Source organism: Triplophysa rosa, linkage group LG23, assembly GCF_024868665.1.
Source record: "Triplophysa rosa linkage group LG23, Trosa_1v2, whole genome shotgun sequence".
In the NCBI taxonomy this organism is placed as follows: Eukaryota; Metazoa; Chordata; class Actinopteri; order Cypriniformes; family Nemacheilidae; genus Triplophysa; species Triplophysa rosa.
In genome coordinates this window covers 17,789,784-17,810,346 of record NC_079912.1, presented here as the reverse complement: position 1 = coordinate 17,810,346, position 20,563 = coordinate 17,789,784, and the positions used below count along the sequence as shown (strand labels likewise).

The 20,563-nt window shown below is 40.4% G+C and overlaps 2 protein-coding genes across 2 annotated transcripts in view; one reads left to right on the top strand and one right to left on the bottom strand.

Moving 5' to 3' along the window:
- The window catches only part of pola1 (polymerase (DNA directed), alpha 1), a 46,212-nt gene extending 39,837 nt beyond the window's left edge, over positions 1–6,375 (top strand). The window contains exon 37 of the mRNA XM_057322961.1: positions 5,483–6,375. Within this exon, the coding sequence (XP_057178944.1) occupies positions 5,483–5,622 (140 nt within the window). The 3' untranslated portion in view covers positions 5,623–6,375. The remainder of the gene's footprint in view (positions 1–5,482) is intronic.
- A 2,217-nt stretch (positions 6,376–8,592) lies between these two features.
- On the bottom strand, positions 8,593–15,249 carry arxa (aristaless related homeobox a). Its single transcript, XM_057322726.1, has 5 exons — positions 14,837–15,249; positions 13,885–14,434; positions 12,210–12,255; positions 10,497–10,819; positions 8,593–10,356 (listed from the first exon to the last, which is right to left on the bottom strand). Exons 1-5 carry the CDS (start codon positions 15,018–15,020, stop codon positions 10,101–10,103), a joined length of 1,359 nt encoding a protein of 452 aa, XP_057178709.1. The 5' UTR covers positions 15,021–15,249; the 3' UTR covers positions 8,593–10,100.
- Between the last annotated feature and the right edge of the window lie 5,314 nt (positions 15,250–20,563).

Genomic DNA, 20,563 nt, shown 5'->3' with positions numbered 1-20,563 from the left:
GTGTGGATTTTAGCTTGTTTATATTCAGAAATCATTGATTTACATTCATCATGTAAAGAATAATGCACAGCCAGTAGGTTGTTATCGCAGAATAAACCCTGGCATGTCCTGAAGGGGTTTATTTGGTGACGCAAGAAAATAATTAGTCACAAAATATTGATTTCAAATAATTTATTAGTTTATTTGTGACATACAACCCTAACTTAAATAAAACCTGTAATTGTAATCTCATGTATGTTATTTATTGGGCAAATTTATATTACATTTTATTTTACACAAGCTTTAAACTACATCAGACAAGATGACTTGCTGTGCCCAGATGAGCCGGTGTTATTATGCGTTTTAGTGGTTGTTATTTTGAAAACACACGACTGACCTGTCATATTCATAAGTATTCCGAGGAGCTGTGTGTAAACTGCTTTTAACAACTTTTAATCATAAAAGTCTTCTACATCTATCCAAAACCAATCAGTAATCATCTAGACCAGTGGTCTGGAACCTGTGGCTCTTTCCAAAAATCATGTGGCTCGTCAGGTGTCTTAACCTACACCATCATTTAATTGTTAAAAACATCATAATATGTATGAATATTTCAGGTTGTCCTGGCCGTTACTCACATGCAGTGCTATGTGCAAAGCGTCACGACACTAATCAACGGCAAACAACGTTTCTATGGTAACCTCTCGAGCCCGCATCCCAGAATCAAGCTACCCAGAGCGCGAGGAGTTTAGAAGAGCGAGCGTCATGCTTTTATTGAAAGTTACGGCTCTCTGTGGCGTATGATACAGAACTCGTTGCATCGCTATGTAATCGCATGTAAAAAGTTTTAAAAAGACACCATGCAGCAAAGTATCCGGTGAGCAGATGGAAGCAAACTGCGACGCGTCAGTATGGATGCGCTGTGTTTAACGCCTCATATCCGTGTGAGCAGTCTTTCTCGGATCTTTTGCAAAAATGAATTAACCAAAACTAGAATGGCTCTTTGGTTAAAAATGGTTCCCGACCCCTGATCTAGACGAAGAGTCACAATCGAGGCATTTTGGTAAATGATCAAATGTTTACAGAAAAAGAACATAAAGATAATCAGTGTAAGGGCTTGTAAGGGTGTGTTTGTTAACCTGCTATACTGTACCACCAAAGTGTACTTTTATTGTGAACTTGCACCGATTACCTGACCACGGCAATCAAAGGTAGAGGGTTGTGCTGTGGTGCTGTTGATAGCGATGGATGAATAAAGTACAGTTCGAAAAACTTTTAGCTGCCCTCATCTCTCACACACACACACACACACACGGCTTCTTGTAATTTACCAACCACCGTGAGACATTTAGTGTCGTATCTGCCAGATTTTCTGTCTCTCTCTGATGACGGAGGAATTGCTTTTAAAGTGGGCATTATGCCAGACCAGCAGCACAATAGAAAACCAATCTTCCCTCTATTCTGTGTGCTCTGCTGTTATTGTGGAGCTTTAGATAACTGGAGACGTATGTTGCTGGCAGATTGAGCGATAGAGAGATGTTTCTGCTGGACACTGGGGCTGGAGGTTAGAAGCCTCCAGCTGTCTGCAACCCTAGTCACTGGAGGCCGTCTGAACAATAAAAGGGGATGAATAAACCTTTTGGCCCATCTGGGAAGTTAAGCCTGAAGAGACGTTAAAATGACTTGTTGGTTTGATGGCGTTTTGAGGAGGTTGCAGTGTGCTGTCTCGGCCAGGGGTGGTGCTGTGGTTGGATTCTTCTGGGAGGGCCCCGGTGAATTCATCTCTCTGTCCCTTGATGGTGAAATTACTGTTCAGTGGTTTATCCATTTGCACTCTTTTCCTCACTAGATTACTTGATTCCTTCAGAAAGGAAAGACTGATGGAAATTGGCCTCCTAACATCCTCCCCCCTCCACACACACACAGAGCAAGGTAAAGGAATGAAAATGAGTTGCCAGAGAATGCCCATTTTTCATCACCTGACACCTGTGGTACCCTCACCTCCACTGTACTCACCCTTCAATGACCCCTTAATGTGATTTTAATCTCCATCATTTTTTATTAAATTGGGCTGTAGAAAAAATATTCATGTGATTAATCACACTTTTTTATGATTAATCAAATTTACTAAAATATCTCTATAAATATATTTATATTTTACTTATATACATGTATGTGTGTATATATGTATATATTTAAATAAAAAATGGATACATATTTTTCCACTTCTATATCTATTAGGGATGTAATAATAATATCAATTTCGTGGTATCGCAATAACAGAATTGTCTCAATATTATCGTGGTCACATGAAATGATAGGTCTCCAGGCCTAACAAAGAAATGTTTGAAAAAATAATAGATGTTACCTTTGTCAGGGTACAGCTAGAGCTATTATTAATTTATAAATATAAATATTATTAATTAATTTATAATAGGGAGTTTTAGATCATTTGACCCATCTCATACTATACATCATACTTCTAAGCACCAGTTATGATTATAAAATAAAAGAGGACAGGATATGACATGGTTAAATTGCACATCATTGTGTAATGTTCAATAATTGTTTAATAAACACTTATGGCATGTTTCCAAGCCTTCATTTGGCTTTGTTTAAATACCGCAATAAATAGTTTATTTAATTTATACATTTTTATTATTACATAAATTATGTAAAAAAAAGCTGTTGATTAAAGGTTAATTTGCAGTATTCAGATGCTCTGAATTGGTGCTTTTCGCTCTGAAGTGTTATTTTATACCTGTTGAGCTTAAATAATTATTACAATTTGTCATATACGGCTTTGTAGAACATTCAACCCCTATTTGTTTTTTTTTACACAAATTTGCCTTTTAGACTCTTTTCTGTGTGTGTTCCTGTGTAATGTACAGTGCTAAACAATTAAAATACTCTATAAGTGATGCGTTCACACTGAGTTCGCTTTACTGTGGAAAGTAAAACATTCAAAATCTTTCATTTTGGGGGGGAATTCTACTCGGCGGTATACCTGTCCTGACCCACTGAAGTCTCTTTTTTTGGCAGTATGAATATAAAGTCTCTGGTGCCAAGTGGCCGCTTGACTCCCATCCTGCTGTCCAACTGCCTTGGTTCACGGTTCAGCGTTCACGCTAGCTCTGAAAGCGGATTATATCACACACACGCATCGTGTCTGCACACAGTATGCGTGGGGCGCTTTTTCTTTGTGCATATCCGCGTGCGAGCGCGTCTGTGTGTGCGAGAACCGAGAGACATTTAGATGCAGACTCTCCAAGTCTGATCTACATGTAAACCACAGTCCTCCGCCTGATTGCAGCTACTGAGTTAAATGTGGAGGCAATTTCATACCCGGCGGGAGTCCTTCCATAATAAAACAGTTTTTTCTCGAGTTTGGAAAAATTAGATATCCCATATCAATGACTTTCAAATCGCGTTGAACTCTGATTTCATTCTTTTCGTGAAGAGCAATTCATAACGTCTTTTAAGCGAACCCCTTTGCTCCTTGTATTTCGTATTTCTCTCTCTGCCTTTCCTTCTCCACGTCTCGCCGTGTATCTTTTGCTCTTTCTAATTCACTCTCCCTCCGCCGCGTCTTCTCTTTAAGTGTGGGCAGTGTGATTATGTTCAGGCAGTAATGTAATTTCGCTGCATTGATAAAATAGAAATTGTCCTTTATCTGTGTGCTGATAGTGCTCAATTTGCAGGCGAGCTCCTCTGCAACCTCTTCAGGGCACGACGCGCGTGCCCTCCCCGTCCCACCTCCCCCACGCTCTGCCTGCCTTGAGCTGCTGGAAATCCACGGGTGCGATTGTCAAATCAATTATTCATTCTGTGCAATTACACTCGCACAAAGAACTTTTCTCTGCTCGGAATGATGATTAAATTAAAAGCTATTCCAGCTGCCTGATAACATCTAATAGAATATTCATAAGCAGCCCAAATGGAATGTATGATCCCCATTAACTTCATCATGCTCACTTAATTACATGCTTGTTATTGTATTTACACCTTGTTAGAGCACATGGAAGCTGATACACTGTCTCTCTCTCTCTCTGGACTGGCTTAGCCGTCCTCCGTCTATTTTCTCCTCCCGTCCGCATTCCCCTCGTTCTTTTGGCTGTCTGCTCCTTTTTTCCCCTCTTTTCTCACGTCTTCCCTTCGGTATCTTTCCTCGCTCTTAAAAATGCTATTTATTTTAAACGCGACCCCTGCCGGGCCAGGAGGGAACGCAAGGTCTCTGTCAACCTCTGTGGCTCTTAGGTTTCTTTTATACATTCCGCACACAGTGATTGAGGGAGAAGAATGAAAAAGAGAAAGAGGGGAAAGAGGAAAAAAGTATTTTCTCCCACCTTTCAAAAATGATGACATGATTGCTTTCCCTTGATCATGCATCATCATCTTTCTTCAACCCCCCCAATCCCCGCTCCTCAGGTAAATACTCCTCTCTCTCCCTATTCCATGTGCCTGTATTCTGTTTTCTTTCTCTTTTTGGAGGTAAAATGCATGCGATAATGGTAGACGATGCCGCGGATGGTGTTTGGAATACTGTCCCCCTTTTTTTGACGTTGGATTTGGCCATTTTCTGTGTTTGACCTTTCTTCCCCATGGGGCGAGACTCCGACTCTGTTTCTACTACACCTGCTAATGGAGACGGGCTGTGATTGAATCCTAGACCACCAAGTGTGTGCTAAACAACACTGGGGAGCAGATTCGGTCGTCTTCCCTGCTTCAGTTTTTCTGCCGTCTTAGTCTTTCGGATGAGAGGTTGTGATCTACCTGATATTAAAACATGAAAACGTTTTGTTTTAATAAACAGCGCAGGAATGTGTTTGTTTTATACATTTTGTAAACGTGCGTCAGCTATGTCTAACCTGGCCATTTACATGCTCTCGAAAGGAAATAAATCTCCTTTCTTTTGCAGACGCAGGAGCCATTTGCAGACTTGCTTTTAACAAAAGTCTTTGGTTAAAGGCTTTGATTCAGTCTGTAATTCTCATTCAGTTCTGCTAGCTTGCTAGTGACTCCTATCGTCTCTATGGTACTGAAGGCCCTCCTGATGGGATAAATGACCTTGGATATCGACCCGATTGCATGACCCCGTGGCCCCCTGGCAGAAGAGTCTATTTAGCTTCTGAAGACACCTAGCCCCTCTCACCACTGCTCTACCCTCAAACTGTCTGGATTGCCGGTTCCTTATCGATTCTCAAAGACTTTCATTTGAAATGATACTTGATAGACCTCTCCAAGCACATGTCCGTGAGCATCGTTCGATGTCATTACTGATCTTTTTTTTGGATCAGATTTGTCTCGTTATGGATCTACTTCAGGCCTGCTTTCTGCCAGTTCGTTTGTGTTCGCGATGAATAAATCGTGGATAAAAATCTATTTGTAACCAAATGCGCTGTGGCGGTGAGCTACAGTACACAAGTTTCTGTCACTATTTCCACGACGTTTTTGTATGGCTCAGTTTGGTCATTTTTAACGCATTCTCCTTTTTTCTCCTCAGGGATGTTCAAGAATGGCTGGGAAAGAGAAAGGAAAGTGTACAAAATGCTGAAGGCTGTAACCGAGAGCACCCTTGCCACCAGCGGATACTCGGAGGTCAACCTCGCCAAACTCTTCCAGGCTTTTACAATGCTCAACTGATGACCAAAGCGTGTTATCATATTTATGTCACATCTGGCCTGCTCTTCCCTTCCTGGTTTGGCCCTCGTTGTAAATACACTTTGTGATTTTGTAATCTATGCTGTTTTCTAGCGTTTTCTTTATAATTGTGATCTGTGGCACCGTTTTTGGGTATGATGGATCGATGTGAGGTCAGAGGTGACGAACCAACAGTCAATCTGCATGTAATGACCAAGTCTTGAGCACCTGTCTCTTGCAGTAATCTGTGTTCTTGTGTTCCATCCTATTTAGCCTTTGTCCAGGTCTAATCGATGATGAATCTGTGGTAAAATGGCCGTGATAAGGGGCTAAAGACACTCTCAACACAGCCTAGCCCCCCACTTCTCGGTACCACCACACAGGGTTTTTAGGGATAACAATCAGGAGTAATGACGGGCAAGTTCATGGGGGGCTCGTAGCGATTTGAAGGGGTCTTAGTTCAGTAATGACTCCTACTACCCCCTTCATTTTTAATGGAACAGCAATTAGCCAGTGATACAGAGGTAGTCGGTGATTTGCTGAGTTTTGAAGGATTGAACTATTGTTTGAACTCTTCTCAGTTTGTTATCAATTCAATATTGCTTTTATGTGTCAGTGCCTGAAAGCTGACGGTTCCTCAGTAACCTCGCAATGTTTTTGCTCGTGTGTTTCGCATTAGACGTCCATTGTCTTAATTGTTTTTGATATGAAACCTCAATAAAAGTATTTCATAAGACCTTCATTTTCCATTTTTTACTCTTTGATTATTTCACCAGGCTGAAGGGAGAAATGACATTTACACATTTGAAGAGGGCGAGTTAACTTCTCCAAATGGAAGGCTCCATTTTCAAGACCTGGAGAATGGAAAGGCAAGCGTGTGTGAAAGCGTGGAGATTAGTCCACTTAAATCGAGTCTGTTTTAAGAATGCGGTGCTCCACTCGCTCATTCCATGTGTTTATAATGACAGTCAGGCGATGTCTTAAACCATTTCATCAGATGTCAATTTCCATAAATGCCCTGCTTGAAAAAATCGCCTTAAACGCCTGCGACTAATGGCACCGACCTTGGAGAGTGCCGCAACACTTAAGAGCTACTTTCTGTCCGCAGCATGACAGACAGCATTTTGTGCTTCGTAGGCCTTTGCTGACAACGTACTAAAATATATAGACCTGTATATAATTTGTCCTTAACATCTACTTCCAGTTTGGTATGATACTTAACTGATGCAGGTAGACCCTTAATGTTACACCGTCGCGATTAAGTCATTGCATGATCGGAGGCTTTCAAAATAAGACATTCCTTTAACCGTGAACGCGCGTTGTCGTGCCCGCCGAGGCTGTTTTCAAACCGGGCCACTCAATACCGACGAGGCTTTGCATTCATTTACCCCACTAAGCTAATAAGAATGATTCGTTTTTGTTATGCTAAGCTTTATTGCCTGTCTTTTTGACCAGAATGGTGGTGTTGAGCAAAGCGGTGGACAAGGTTCCCTTTGATGAGGGAATTAGTGCCCTATTCTTTCTCTATTATTCATGGCATCGCGGAATATGTAAGTACCCGTGGGTGTCAAAAGGAAAGCCGGCCCTATTGCAAAGTGCTCCTCTTGTTTCCGTGAATAGCAGGCTATGAGATGATAAACCGCTTAATACACTGGACTAATTGGATGAGGGTAAAAGAGACGGAGGAATTAAGGCACACCAAAAGGGGACGGGGTTCCAGTGGCCCGCCATTCAGCCCTTTTCACCGCGATTTCTCTTACTCCGCGCCTCCAATGGGAGACGAGAGGCTCATCAAAGCGCCTTTAGTGCTTTCGCCTATACCCCCGGTCTATCGAGCTGTGTCGGGATGAGAGACGCGATTATTCGCAGTACAAACCGAAGAACTAAAATCACGGGAAATGCGTGTGAATTTTTAACCACGTATAGTTTGGTTTGTCGTGCGTGCGTTTTTTATCCGTGCGTAATGAGTTCAAACGGGTGTTTCGGCGCTCTCGAGTTTGCATGGGCAGCGAATTATGTATACACTCTCAACAAATAAAGAGGCAAATTACGTCTTCACAAAGCCCGTTTTTCATTCACGAATTGTAAGAAAAGAGAGGGCACTTCAGGTCAACGCCTCTACAATTGTGCCGAGCATTCCCCAGATATTACGAGCAAATTGGTTTGCGATTCATTAATAATGTTCACAATAAGATTAAGGTATTCGGGAAAATCTCATAAAAATCCCAAGAAGTGGGCTGTACGCTCCAGTGGTCGCTCTACAAGTAGAGAAGAAAGCCCGTGCACCTCACATGGAATGGCACTGGAGAGAAAATTGGTTTTCTTTTGCTTAACGCTCCTTTGAACATATTTTGCGCATGGGATGCCAACATGTTTAATATGGACCTGTTGCAAGGGGGTCCTTAACGCGCGAAGAATTTGTTCGGAGCAACGATCCCCCTCACCTCCCTACCCGGCTTCATTTCGCTCTTTTTCCATCTTCACTGATCCCGCTTGTTTGTGGCGTCATAATGAAACGGATTAGCGCGTGTAAATCAAGGAAATCTTTTCAACGCGGCGCGCGACAAAAGAGAAAATTAATCCTGGAGGTAATTTCACGCGATTTGGTTCGACACCATGCACGGGTCAAATGGGAGAAAATGACTTGGTTTGAATGGGGCGCATTGATTGCGGTAATGGCATCGCTTCTCGCGTGAGATCCAACGGAGAGGGATTTGGAGAATTAAAGAAGGAATCCGAAAGAAAGACTTTTTGATAAACTGGTTGTTACTTCATTAATGAGAAAGGGACTTCGGGGAGTTGTTGGGCATTTACAGATGTTGCGTCCAAGCGCCTCTACAAGTTGTAGGGCCTGTTTTGTTAACAGACAGATGAAATTGCCGAGTAATTGCAAACCGACGATTTTTTTGTCGAGTTTTGCGAGAGGCGGATTTTGCCCCAATAACTGATTAAATACGACACAATGTTTTCCTTATGTTTAATATGAATTTTTAAAAATCATTTTAGGCCTACATTTATTTCAGCTCATGCAAAAAATATTCCTACCACAACAAAACTGTTTAGCCTATACTTCATTGTGTGATTCCATCACACTCACTAAATAGCCATGTTAATTGATTCACGTTTTAAGTGACCACTTTAAATAGTTCCTTATTAGGAACTCCGGACTCCCCATTGAATATTTGGCCATTTAAGACATAATTTGCTACATAATAAAAATGCCATAGTTAATAGATGTGCTTTGGTTTGGAAAAAATGTTGATTTGATCAATTATTATAAATGAACGCTCACAATGCGTGATCGCCGAATCTTTTTTGGACATGTCATTTCACCAAAATAAATGTCTGTTGTTGAAAATCTAAATATTGAGTTAATTCAATTTTAAAACAGCTTTGTGTAGAACATGTAGTTACCATTTTAAAGAATACCAATTTACATTTTTTAGTTAAAGTTTTCAAGAAGAGTCATTTCTCGAAATGAATTGCTGAATAATTTGTCAGTTGGCTTTACCTTCAAAAATGCATTTCCCCCTTTTTCAATTCGCATTATCTGTTGTATAAATAATACAGGAGGTTTAAGTTTCACCAGTTTCTTTTATTCTGTCTTAACTGGTCTCTGCGCGCGACAGGGAAACTCACCGAATAGCAAAACTTCCCGGCCTGGATTTCAAGCTCTCTACCGGGTAGACATAAATAATCATCTAAAAATCTAAAGTTTTCAAAATCAAACCCACAGAGGATGAGTCTACTCGAAACCATTCCTACAGTACTACACATGTTTCGAAATAAACTATTATTTAGTTGTCATTTCTCCCCCCTTTCATTCTTTTTTAAACATAGCTGTATATACAAGATAACCATAACCGATCAGTAAACAAGTTTAAAATTTTCACATTGTTCATACTTTAAAACAAACGATTTCTTTTTTCATTATTTTCACCTATAATATCATATTAAACATAAGAAATTCAAAACAAAAAGTAAAGCTGAATCATCAGGAATTCGATTTGCTAATATTGAGGCCAACAATGAGTGAATGCATGTGTTTCAGGATTAGTAAAAGTCAGTTTCGGGTCGCAGGTTGTGGCAGTTCCCTTTGGCATATTGACTCATCTGTCTTCAGCACTGAGAGAAAACTAGGAGGAGATCATGAGTTCTGTGTGTATTGCAGTGTAGCTCCAATGATGCTTCTCTGTGTAAATTTATCCCGCTTCCTCCTGACCCAAGAAACTGGACCACGCAGTCTCCCTAACTTGCCCTCTAAAATTCCTACATTACACTCAGAAACTCATGAGTATTACGAGCTTTAAAAAAGGTTTTGCATGTTAGTGTGATTTTTGGTGATGATGTCCATTGGGAGGTGCTGTGAAAATGAGGCGACTCCAGTGTCGGAAGGGTCTCCAATGTGCTAGTGCTATATGAATTTGGTCGTGCTTTTAGTCGAGATGGTTTCTTAAACATCTTGTTTTTAAGGAGAAGGATCAGCAGACTTCCTTCCCTGCAGTGCTGGATGGCAGAATGTTAAGCTGGGTCAACTGGGCCGAATGTTCCTTTGCTTTGAGACGCAGAGCTGCGATGCTGGATGCCCTGCGGTCAGCAGCCGTGGAGGATGAGGAGGAAGAAGGTTCTGAAAGGGTTGCCGGTGGCTGCACCGGACTCTCCACTGGCGCTGCAGTTTGGCGCAATAGGGCTGCGGCTGTGGAAGCACTGGTGAGAGGACCCATACTTGAGAAGAGTCTGAAGAGTGAAGAGAGAGTTTCTGTGATGCTGTGCACTCTTAGTTCACCACCACACAGGCCAAGGGTAAAAATATATTTATATTTTAAATGTAATATATAAAATATTTGACCTGTATTGTAATAGCAAGTTGTTTTTACCTCCCAAAATGGGGACCGATAAAGGCTGGATGCCTGAACATTGCTGTGCCTAGGAAGGTTCCTAGTCCGAGGGGTGTGGCAGGAGGAAGGGCGGAGCTGTTGGGGGGTGGGGCCAGACCCGGGAATGCAGCAGCGGCTGCAGCTGCTGCGGTCCATGCTGATTCCAGAGCAGGGTGAGGGTGAGGTGGGAAAGGCCCTCCTTCCAGGTAGTGACTCAGGGGGTGAGCCGCCAGTGACCCGGGAAAAGGAAGGCCCGTTGGGTGAGCCTGGACGCCCGCTTTTTCGCGTTTCCTCCACTTTGCCCTTCGGTTTTGAAACCAAACCTAATTGGGACAAAAGCCTCATTAAAAGGAAGGAATTTTCGAGAAATTCAGGGGAATGCTTATAAGCATTGCTTCTGTGAAGTGTTGGCCTTGAGAAGTTGAAAACCGTCTCCATGCATTTCTGAAACGCCCCGTTAATATTCCACCCGACAATCTGCATGGTCGTTTAAGCATGAGCTTGTCGCTTCTGTTCATGTGCAATATTTGCTTCGCTTTAATGAAGTGACAAATAGGCTGGAAGTCAAGGGTAATTACATGGCCCCAAACTTACGGTCTGTTACCCTAACTTTGCTAATTAAAACCTAGTTCGGAGGAACCAAAAAACAGGGTGGAGCGTTGTAATGAACAGCAGTGTTAACAAAAGATGTCGAACTAACAGCTGAACAGCATCCAATAACAATTAATGCACTTTAAATTAAATTCCTCTAAATGTAAGTTGCCTCAAAAGGGTATTTAACTTTCCCACGATCCCCCTTCTATCCAGCTAAACTCCGCCAGGGTTTGCCATAGGAACACGACCTGCACACCAGGGCTAATAATGAAGTAAAGTGTCAACAGAAGAACCAACAGGGACCTTGGCCCCTCAAAGCTGTTTTGCATTACACGGCCCCTGGGGAATTTATTAGCTTTATCACCTCCTGATCGTGCCTGTTAAGTGATTTGTTCTCCCACATCTCCAAATTGACATCTGTTGTTTTACACAGGCAATAACCCTAGCTTCCTCGTGTTTGCACTGTCTCTTTGGTTATAAGAGTTGGGCTTGAACATGCGAGCCACGCTTTGAATAGAGAAAGGAGGGGTGGCAAACACCCTTAATAGTCTCTCACTCGTTCCAAGTGCAAAGCATCGGATCAATGCCGGTCTATTGCAATCACAAAATGGGAAATCAAATAGCATTATCCTCCCACCCCTCCCTCTCCCCCTCGCCGGCGATGAGAATTCAAACACCATTTTCTCCCTGGAATAGCAGTGTTTGCTCTCTCGCTAAGTGCGCTTTTATGAATCAGGGGCGTCTGTGTAATTGCCGCTAAAATGTTCGCTCTATTGTGTATAATAACTTTCGATAACAGGAAAGACCTTGCCGTGACGCGCAGGGTCATTTAACCAACTTTACGATAGTCACTTTAAAATGAAATTAAACGTAGACCATTAGGTATATTGTCTTAACGTCTATAGGCTACAGTAAGTAGCAAATTTGGAGAATTCGTATGCCCACATCATTTGGTTAATCTTTACCTTCAAAATATTGACAGGTTGCCGTAGCCGACCATATAAACCATTTTTATGCCAATTTACTGTTATTTAAATCACTTTGAAATAAAAAAAACCGTATTAATAAATTGTAAATATTTTTTTGATAACGAGAAAGGTCACAGAGTAGAGCACTTACTTGTACGCGAGCTTCTGTCAGATCCAGTCTCATCGCCAGCTCCTCTCTGAAACAGAAAATAATAGATTACCAAAATGTGAGCAAGAGGTTTTTTCCACATACAGTAAGAAAACAATTTTGCCTAAATCGTAAAGAACCTGTGAAAGCAATTTGGTGCTGATGAGAATCGAACGGATAACTTGTACATTTTTCATAATGGGTCGCTTCTTTGGGCGAGGCTTTAGTGCACTGTAACGACATAATGATGGAAATAATGGCATCCAGACTATTATATGACAATTGAGCATTTACTGAAAATATACCTGGCTAAATTTAGGACAATTGTCTGTCTCTGGAATGAGCCACATCAATAAAAACATCGATATTTCATGATCAACAACGACATTTTTGGTTAAAGAAAAACGGTCCTCGTATACATTTGTGTGTTATTATGGTCTGTTATTAGGCAGACCGATGTTTGTCAGATAAGTTCTTCTTCTTATATTTAATAGTTGTATGCCATATTGATTGTTTGTCTTTCAGACATTTTCAAGGCACAGAAATGATCAATTATAACACGAGCTCAATATACCATAACAATGTTTTTTTCGATGTTTATCAACAAGTGCATAAGTAATTGTGTAGCAGTGTTCTTTTATTATTTTTAAACTAAATAAAATTCTATATGCATAACATAAATACGCCCTAATTTTTTATGATTTTAAGCCTGGCTATTTCTAGTTATAACATTTTATAACGATTTAAAAATAGTGTCTCTATTCCACTCTTTCATGGGCGGATATAAGCTTTTTCATACTGACAATCAGAATTAATCTACCCGAAACGGCTTTACAAAAATATATATATTTAATGATATAGGCTAATTATTTCTTTATACATTCTGGCCATAATAAAGGCAATTATATTTCCTTTGACGGTAAAAAAAAAATGCTTATATAATTAGCTTACAAAGTCAGCTGTATTATCTATCTAGAATAATGCTGAGCATCAGTCTAAAAACTAAAAACAGAGCGGGACATAAAACGAGTGCTTATGCATTTAAATGAGTATTGAATCTTGAGATATCTATTGCACCGAATCTGTGCAATTGTGTTGCTGAAATGCATCGAAACCTCATCAGAAAATACGTAAATGTATGAATAAATGTACCTTTAATTTATACATATAAATCAACAATTTTCTATACGCAGGTTTGGAATCAGTTTGGATGTATTAAATTGTGCTGAATTTCAGTCTTATTTTTAAATACATTTTAAATATATTTTGTATGTATGTTTTTTATTTACAAATATTTTATTATAGCCTACATAATTCACATAATATTAAAAATAGGCCTACTTAATTGACAATTTGTAATTTAAGGTGTTTAAATATTTCTACTAGTAATGTAGTAATTTTGTTAGTAATTTTACGTTACGTTTGTTAACAAAATTCATTAACATTTCTAAATGTAAATAGATTATTAATTAATATTATATATGGGGTAAATCTTCAATTTTAGATATCCAAGGTATAGAATGGTCTTATTTAGGACATTTATATTTAAATAATATACATTTGTGCTAATGATATTTTGAAGAATGCTGTTCTAAGATATGCACTGTCCGTTTGTTTTTACCATAGACATTTTGACATTTTTCCATTACATTTTGTTACATAACCCTGTACAATATACCTGGTGAACACATCAGGGTAGTGTGTTTTCTGGAAGGCCCTCTCCAGCTCCTCCAGCTGATAGCTGGTGAAGGTAGTCCTGTATCTTCTCTGCTTTCGTTTAAGCATCCCTTCTTCCGAGTCGCTGCCGGCAGACAGACACACACTGTCCTCTCCATCTTTTACATCCCCATCGTTGTGCATACTCTCTTCATCCTTAGGAGACAGACTGGCGTCTCCGCACGCCTCCTCTTTGACAACATCCTCTTCAAACTTCAGAGTGCTGAGTTCAACCAGCTCCTGGGCTGTGTGCTCGGGGCTCTGGCCTTCATCTGCCTGGCTGAAGGACGCATTTTCCCTATATGACTTATTGCGGCTGATGCTGACTTGTGGTGCCTGGCTGATTTTGAGGCTTTCACAGGCTTGGTCCAGCAATCTTTCCCTTTCACCCTTCTCAAGGTGCTCGTGAAACCCCCTCCCGGCGTCTAGGTACTTCCCTCCAGGGCCGTGGAGCCGGCGCAGTTTGGGTGGCAGGTGCATGTCCGAATCGAAAGAGTTCTCTTTAGAGGTAACTAGAAACAAAAACGAAGGAACTCAATATTACAGTTATAAAAAATATTTTGAATCCAACTAAGCTCTATGCATTAGCAAAACATTAAATGCACGCCTTCAAAACTATATATTCCTGTCCATGCACTTAAATAATACACGATATTCAGCATTTCAAAGCCTGAATATCTATTTTTATTTTATTTTTCCTTACATTACACCGCGAGAGCTCAAAACTTTCATGACTTTATCTTCACACCCCAACTGCCCTCCAAGGGAGTGTTGTGTGTGAGCAAGACACTATTTCCGGACGCATTTCCAACTATACTGTAAAATGCGCATTAAATCATTTAACTGTACGCCATGTTTGCTAAAAACGCGACAAATGAAAAATAAATAACGCTGAAGCGTCTGTAAAAACGTACCTTCAGTTGACTGGTTGTGGTCCGCTCTGACGGGTGCTGCCAAACTTTGCGCTCCGAGTTGTCTGACTTTGCACGGGCTTCTTCTGCCCAGTATACTGTCTATGCAGTAAGAGGAAAGCACGGTGGGCGACTTGCTTTTACATTCACTTCGGTCGCGGCTATCGTCGTCGTACTGACTACTCATATTTGTATCGCCAAAGGTTTTGCTCGAGTAGGTGACTGGTGCTCTCTCGCACTATATCTGAAATGTCTCTCTTGCCTATCTCAGCCTTGCCGCTAATGCCATATGCACCGATCCGCAGTAGCTCCGCACTCCATTCTGTTGCATTGACGTGTAACGCAAATCTGATTGGCTCCCAAGGGAACAAGGGGGATCTTTATATATTTTTCTATTAAAGTTAAACGGTATGAACTGAGCGAATCTTGTAATGGATTACTTAGGCTACTGGATGAACACCTCCGCATTTAGATTAAAACGAGATAAAACAGACTAAATATATTTTTGAAAAATACAACCTCTGAAAAGAAATCTACTGATCTTCCTTGAAGTATAAAAACCATTTAGGAGAACAATTTTATGAATACTAGTAAACGACTTTTCTGACCTTGTTGATTTTTATGAACGATAACGAAATGATTAATATTAATAATAAATGTTATTTTAATATATATTTAGGGTGTTATTATAGTTGTCATTGATGTTGCTGTTAATGCTGTTCTCATTTTTTTCCTGCTATTTTTTTCTGAAAATTCTCCAGTATAAAGTTAGTCAGTGTAAAATACCCAAAGATATATAAGGCTATACATATTCCTCTATAAGTTTATCTGAGAATCGTCTTAAAAATGCATTTTACTCTTTCATACTCTTCATGCCATACCACTTTCACATTTTATAAAGGAAGACACAAGCCATTTATTTGAATCATGGTCATCTAGTCATCTAGTGCGTACACACATATCCACACACACCTAGTCTAATTGCCTGTCCTCTCAGAGTGAGGCGATCAGATAGCCATAGATGATTGACTTCAAAAGTGAGGGTGGTGGTAATAGGCCGCTGAGAGCCATACTGCAGGCAACTGGACTCCAGAAAACTGGAGAGAAAGATTGAGAATGTAATTTTAAATGAAAGTCTATTTAACCTGCAGCGGATGGCATGACCCCCACAGCTCAGACCCATCAATGTTAAAAGAATCATTTTCACAATTCAATCTCAAACTTGCAACTAAGCAGCAATTTATTCTCTCTTTGTAAATTACACTTTGTAGTGGTACTAAGACCAGGGTCCTGAACATGTATGTGGAACTGTGTGTGTATATGAAACTATTTGTAAAAGTTTATATAGCGTATACATTTTCGGACTGCGCAATGTGAGGTAAAACTGGGTTTAGCTGCAACACTCTTCATAAACAACAATAAATAAACGTGGAAAATAATTTGAACAGGGCTTTCGCCTTCTTGCCAATTACGACAAATTATTTCTTTCCTGAAACTTCAGCACCAACCACGAGCAGATCAACAGAACACAATAATAACAATATAAGACGTTTTTCCTCGCTCCAAACAGCCGCGTAATGCAGACGGGTATTTAAAGTCGCTATGTAATTTGGGGGCACAATTTGATTCATTTAAACGCGCACTGTTATTAACCCAAGAAAAGAAATGTCAGGGACTATTACAGCCAGCAGGACATCCGCGCTTTGTTTAAATGCACTAATTACACGCACGCATTTGAAAAAAAATGCGCAATTTTCCCATATTCAGTCCTGAGTCTATTTAGCGCTCTACGTGCGGGCAGGCAAGCTGTTAGTGGGTGCCAGTCAGTTTCACGCTCCTCTATTACCCGATACCACAGTGTGTCATATTTTCACAACAGCCTAACTTGATAATTTCTACAATCGTCTTCTGTTTTGCAGGGTTTACATGGCCCGTAATCCGTTGGGTTTGGCTAGGCGCATGCAAACCACCCCCTGTTCCGATAACGAGAAGCTTTTCTGAAACTGTAAGTAACAGTGGGTGACACCTTACATCGTTACACCAGTCAAAAACTGCGTCTCGGTGCGTGTCTTAATCTCTTGTGTAGCCTTCATCCCTCCCGTGTTTTCAAGCAGCGCCATCTCCTGGTGTTAACAACAGCCGTCCAAAAGACGTGCGTAAAGTTCAACTAAACGAGAACTGCAGCCTACAGGATGTTAAATTATTTATGGAGACGGTTTTCTTAATTCTCATTTTAGTGATTTCAATCTATCCATCTATTCATCCATTTCCGTTTCAATCGATTCACATCGTATGACCTCAGACCACATTAAAAACCATGCTGCAAATTCAAATTAGCTGCAAATTCAGATAATGAATTAGTAGGTTAAGAGGTAGCCTTATATGGTTGTCGGGCTCAGTGTTGAATATAGAAGCCACATTCATGACAGTGGTGCTCCAGAGGTGGCGTGTCTTCGTTCCTGTTGCTGTGACTTAATTGGATGCTGCTCTGCTTGAAAGGGCGAACAAAAAGACGTGCTCTCAGACGCGCGCGTAAGCAAAGTTAATTAGTGGTTATTAACACCACGCATAATGAGAGCGCGAGAGAGTCAATTTAATGACTTTGTTAGCTTAAGTTTGGAATGACAGTCGATGATCGGAACAACAATAGCAAACCCGAACGCAACGATCATCTGTAATTTTCAACGGTAATACGCACTAATAAAAACAAAAGGACTCTAATTTCGTTCATCTGACTCGATAATTTGAATTTATTTAAAAAGAGGGAGAGAGAAGGAGGAAGAGAAAAGACAACTCAAACATTTTAACCAAAGATTATCCTGTCCCTAAAGACACAAATGACTAGGATTACAATTGTTTTATTGCTTGGGTGCCAAATCATTATTGTTTGTTTGGTTGTGTTCCAGAAAGATGCTTGTGTGCTGGTTGAATGCTCTCACTTCAAGAATTAGGAGCTGTGGCTATTGTCAAACACTAGCACATTTGCGTGTCAGGCGTGCAGTGGCAATCCAGGTTTAAAACCACATTTATTAACATCAGTTATTCAGTGTTACTGTTATTCCCAGGTCTATTGGCACAACCAGATCTTGTGGAATTTGTGAATTTTGTGAGGGCAAAATGAATCAAGAGAATGATGTGTTGACCATGGAGTGGACATGGTGAGGTCTGACAATATAGACATGAGAGGATGGAGTGATAACACTGGTAAATTATTCCAGTATTGAAACTGGGGCCGAATTGAGTCTGCACCAGTAAAAGGTCCATTATGCAGCTGACTCAAGTGTAGTTTGTCTGCTTGCTTTCTCCGTCTCTAAAGGGCCTATTGTCTCAAGTGACCTAAAAGCAGATAAAAAGCATGAACCAAAGACATGGTCAAGAAATTGATTTGATTTAATCCAATGATTTAATCCTGCTTGGTTCTGGATGTGCTCCCAATTAAATGATTGTTTTTTAGGCGTTTTTAAGGCTCATATTATGAATGCTAGCAAACTGAGAAGTGTAGATAAATGAAAGTGTGCATTTAAAAAGGCAAGAAACCATTTCTTGATGGGGTCTTGAATAAATGTTTTGCGCTTTAAAATCTGTCTAAACATTCACAAGAATTTTGCAGACTTTTTTTAAGATGCATTTAGCTAACACATTTATTTTGCGTGCTTCCTTTATTCGATATTCGCCAGTAGTTGGAATTCTGGCAATTTAAAGTGTAAAATGAAACAAAAATGCTAAATCACTGTTGTGCAGACGAACAATTTTCTTTATCTTTTTTTGAATGTGACTCACTAAACCGAATAAGGACGATTTTTTCCCCGTAGAAATCATTCGACTGCTGCTGTCTGGCCTCATTTGGAAGTTTTATTAAAGTTTTTCTATTTTTGCGCATCATTTCAAGACAGTATGTCATTTTTTGTAGATTAGGGGAGATAGTGAGGTCTCCTCGGCATTCTTATCGATTTGTGGAACGTGAAGCGTGGAATGGATTTTTTAATAATGCATTCTGGTGAAAGGTCACACATATGAGTTGGAACAATTTTGCGTCTGCTCGCTTATTATCGTTTAGGCCTGAAGAGGTGCACGGAGCCGCTGCTGGACTTAGCATTTATTTATTTGATTTCGGTGTTTTGCTTGGGAAGAGGGTTCGTGCGCGCTGATGATCTAAAGAGGCGCTCTTGCCCTTTATTGATTGCTTCTTGGAAGGAATATGAATGTCTAAATTCAAGAATGACAATCCTTTATTAAGTTAATCAAAGTAATACATGCAAATTATTCTTCTTCTCCCATGAGCTTATCAAAACCTCTCCCCTTGAGTTTGAAGAAGTCCATTTATTCAGTTAGCGTCAATAACGCGCGCGAATATCGCCATGCAAATGAAAGTTGATTAGAGAAAATTAGGGACTTAGCTGCTATCTGACCTTGTCTGAGTTTTATGTAAATTTTGAAAAACGATACAAGGAAATAAATGACATTTAGACATTCGCATAAAAGAAGCAATCAAGAGATTTTCTTTGGAAGGAAATAATTTCCGTGTCTTTCGCTGAGCCCAAGAATATCACAGAAGGAGGGAGAAGGAAGGAAGAAAAATATGTTACACATTTGAAACGTATATAAAAACAAGAGAACTTGAATCTTGGTCGGGCAGGCGTATGTGTTTATAAACATGTTGTCAAATAATCAGATAGCCTATGTGTAGCCTAACTATTTTTCTGGTTTTAAGATTATGAATAAATATACACTAAAGTAGATTATAGTCGTACGTCTACTTTTATGACATGGTTCAATTGTTTTGTTTTCAGTATCAACCCCAATCACGTTGTATTGGTTCTGGTGACATCTAGTGGACTTTTTAAGCATCAGACACTTAAAACCAAACTGCTGTTAACCCCAAATTTAAATGATCTCCATTAATTCTGTGTGGCCCAGGAGATGTTGATAAAGCACAAACGTAATGCCTTGTCTTATTGTTAATGAGGTCTGTGGATACTCATAAGGGATAATCCCCAGCAGTTCATCAGAGACTTCATCTCAAATTAAATTAGCTTCCTGCGTAGCGCTGAGATGGTTTCTCTGGAGTTCAGCTGCGACTGTAATGGCCGCTGTGACAGCTCTCCTTCGGTTCGGTCCAGTTTCTGCCTCCGCACGAGGCCAGTTATTCTATTCTCCTCTTTCTTTTTCTCCTTCAGGATGCTAGCTCCCATAGTTATGTTTGTTTTGCTTCCCCGTAGCTACAGATTGGAGACTTCCAATCAAGGGTTGCTGACAGGGATAAAAGGGGATATTTTAGTTTGTTTGTGCTCTACCGACTGTATGTGTGGAAAATAAATTTTGTAGACCGTACTCGGAGAGGGCTGAGGGTTTTATGTGAATGCATCGGAGGGCATCATTAGGGGAAGCTGCCAGCTCCCCAAGCTCTCCAGACCAATTTGGATGGGAGACACAAAAACGTTTTGATCCCGGGTTGCAGTTCTGAACGGCACGGTGGGGTGCCAAGTGAAGCCATGCAATCTATATTGGATTTCTTACCTCTCCATTTCTAGGTGCTCGGAGTCCCCGTGGTTAGGAAGTAGTAGCAGTAAATTCACTCTTGTCTTTCGGGTCATGGCCGACTCTCACCCCTGCAGGAATTTAACAGGGTCAAAGAGTGACAGTGGACTCTCTCCTTTGCTCTCTCACAAACCAAATGGCCTTCCTTCCCATTTGACACCACACTAGCAAAGCTTTGAATAATAAGTTTAC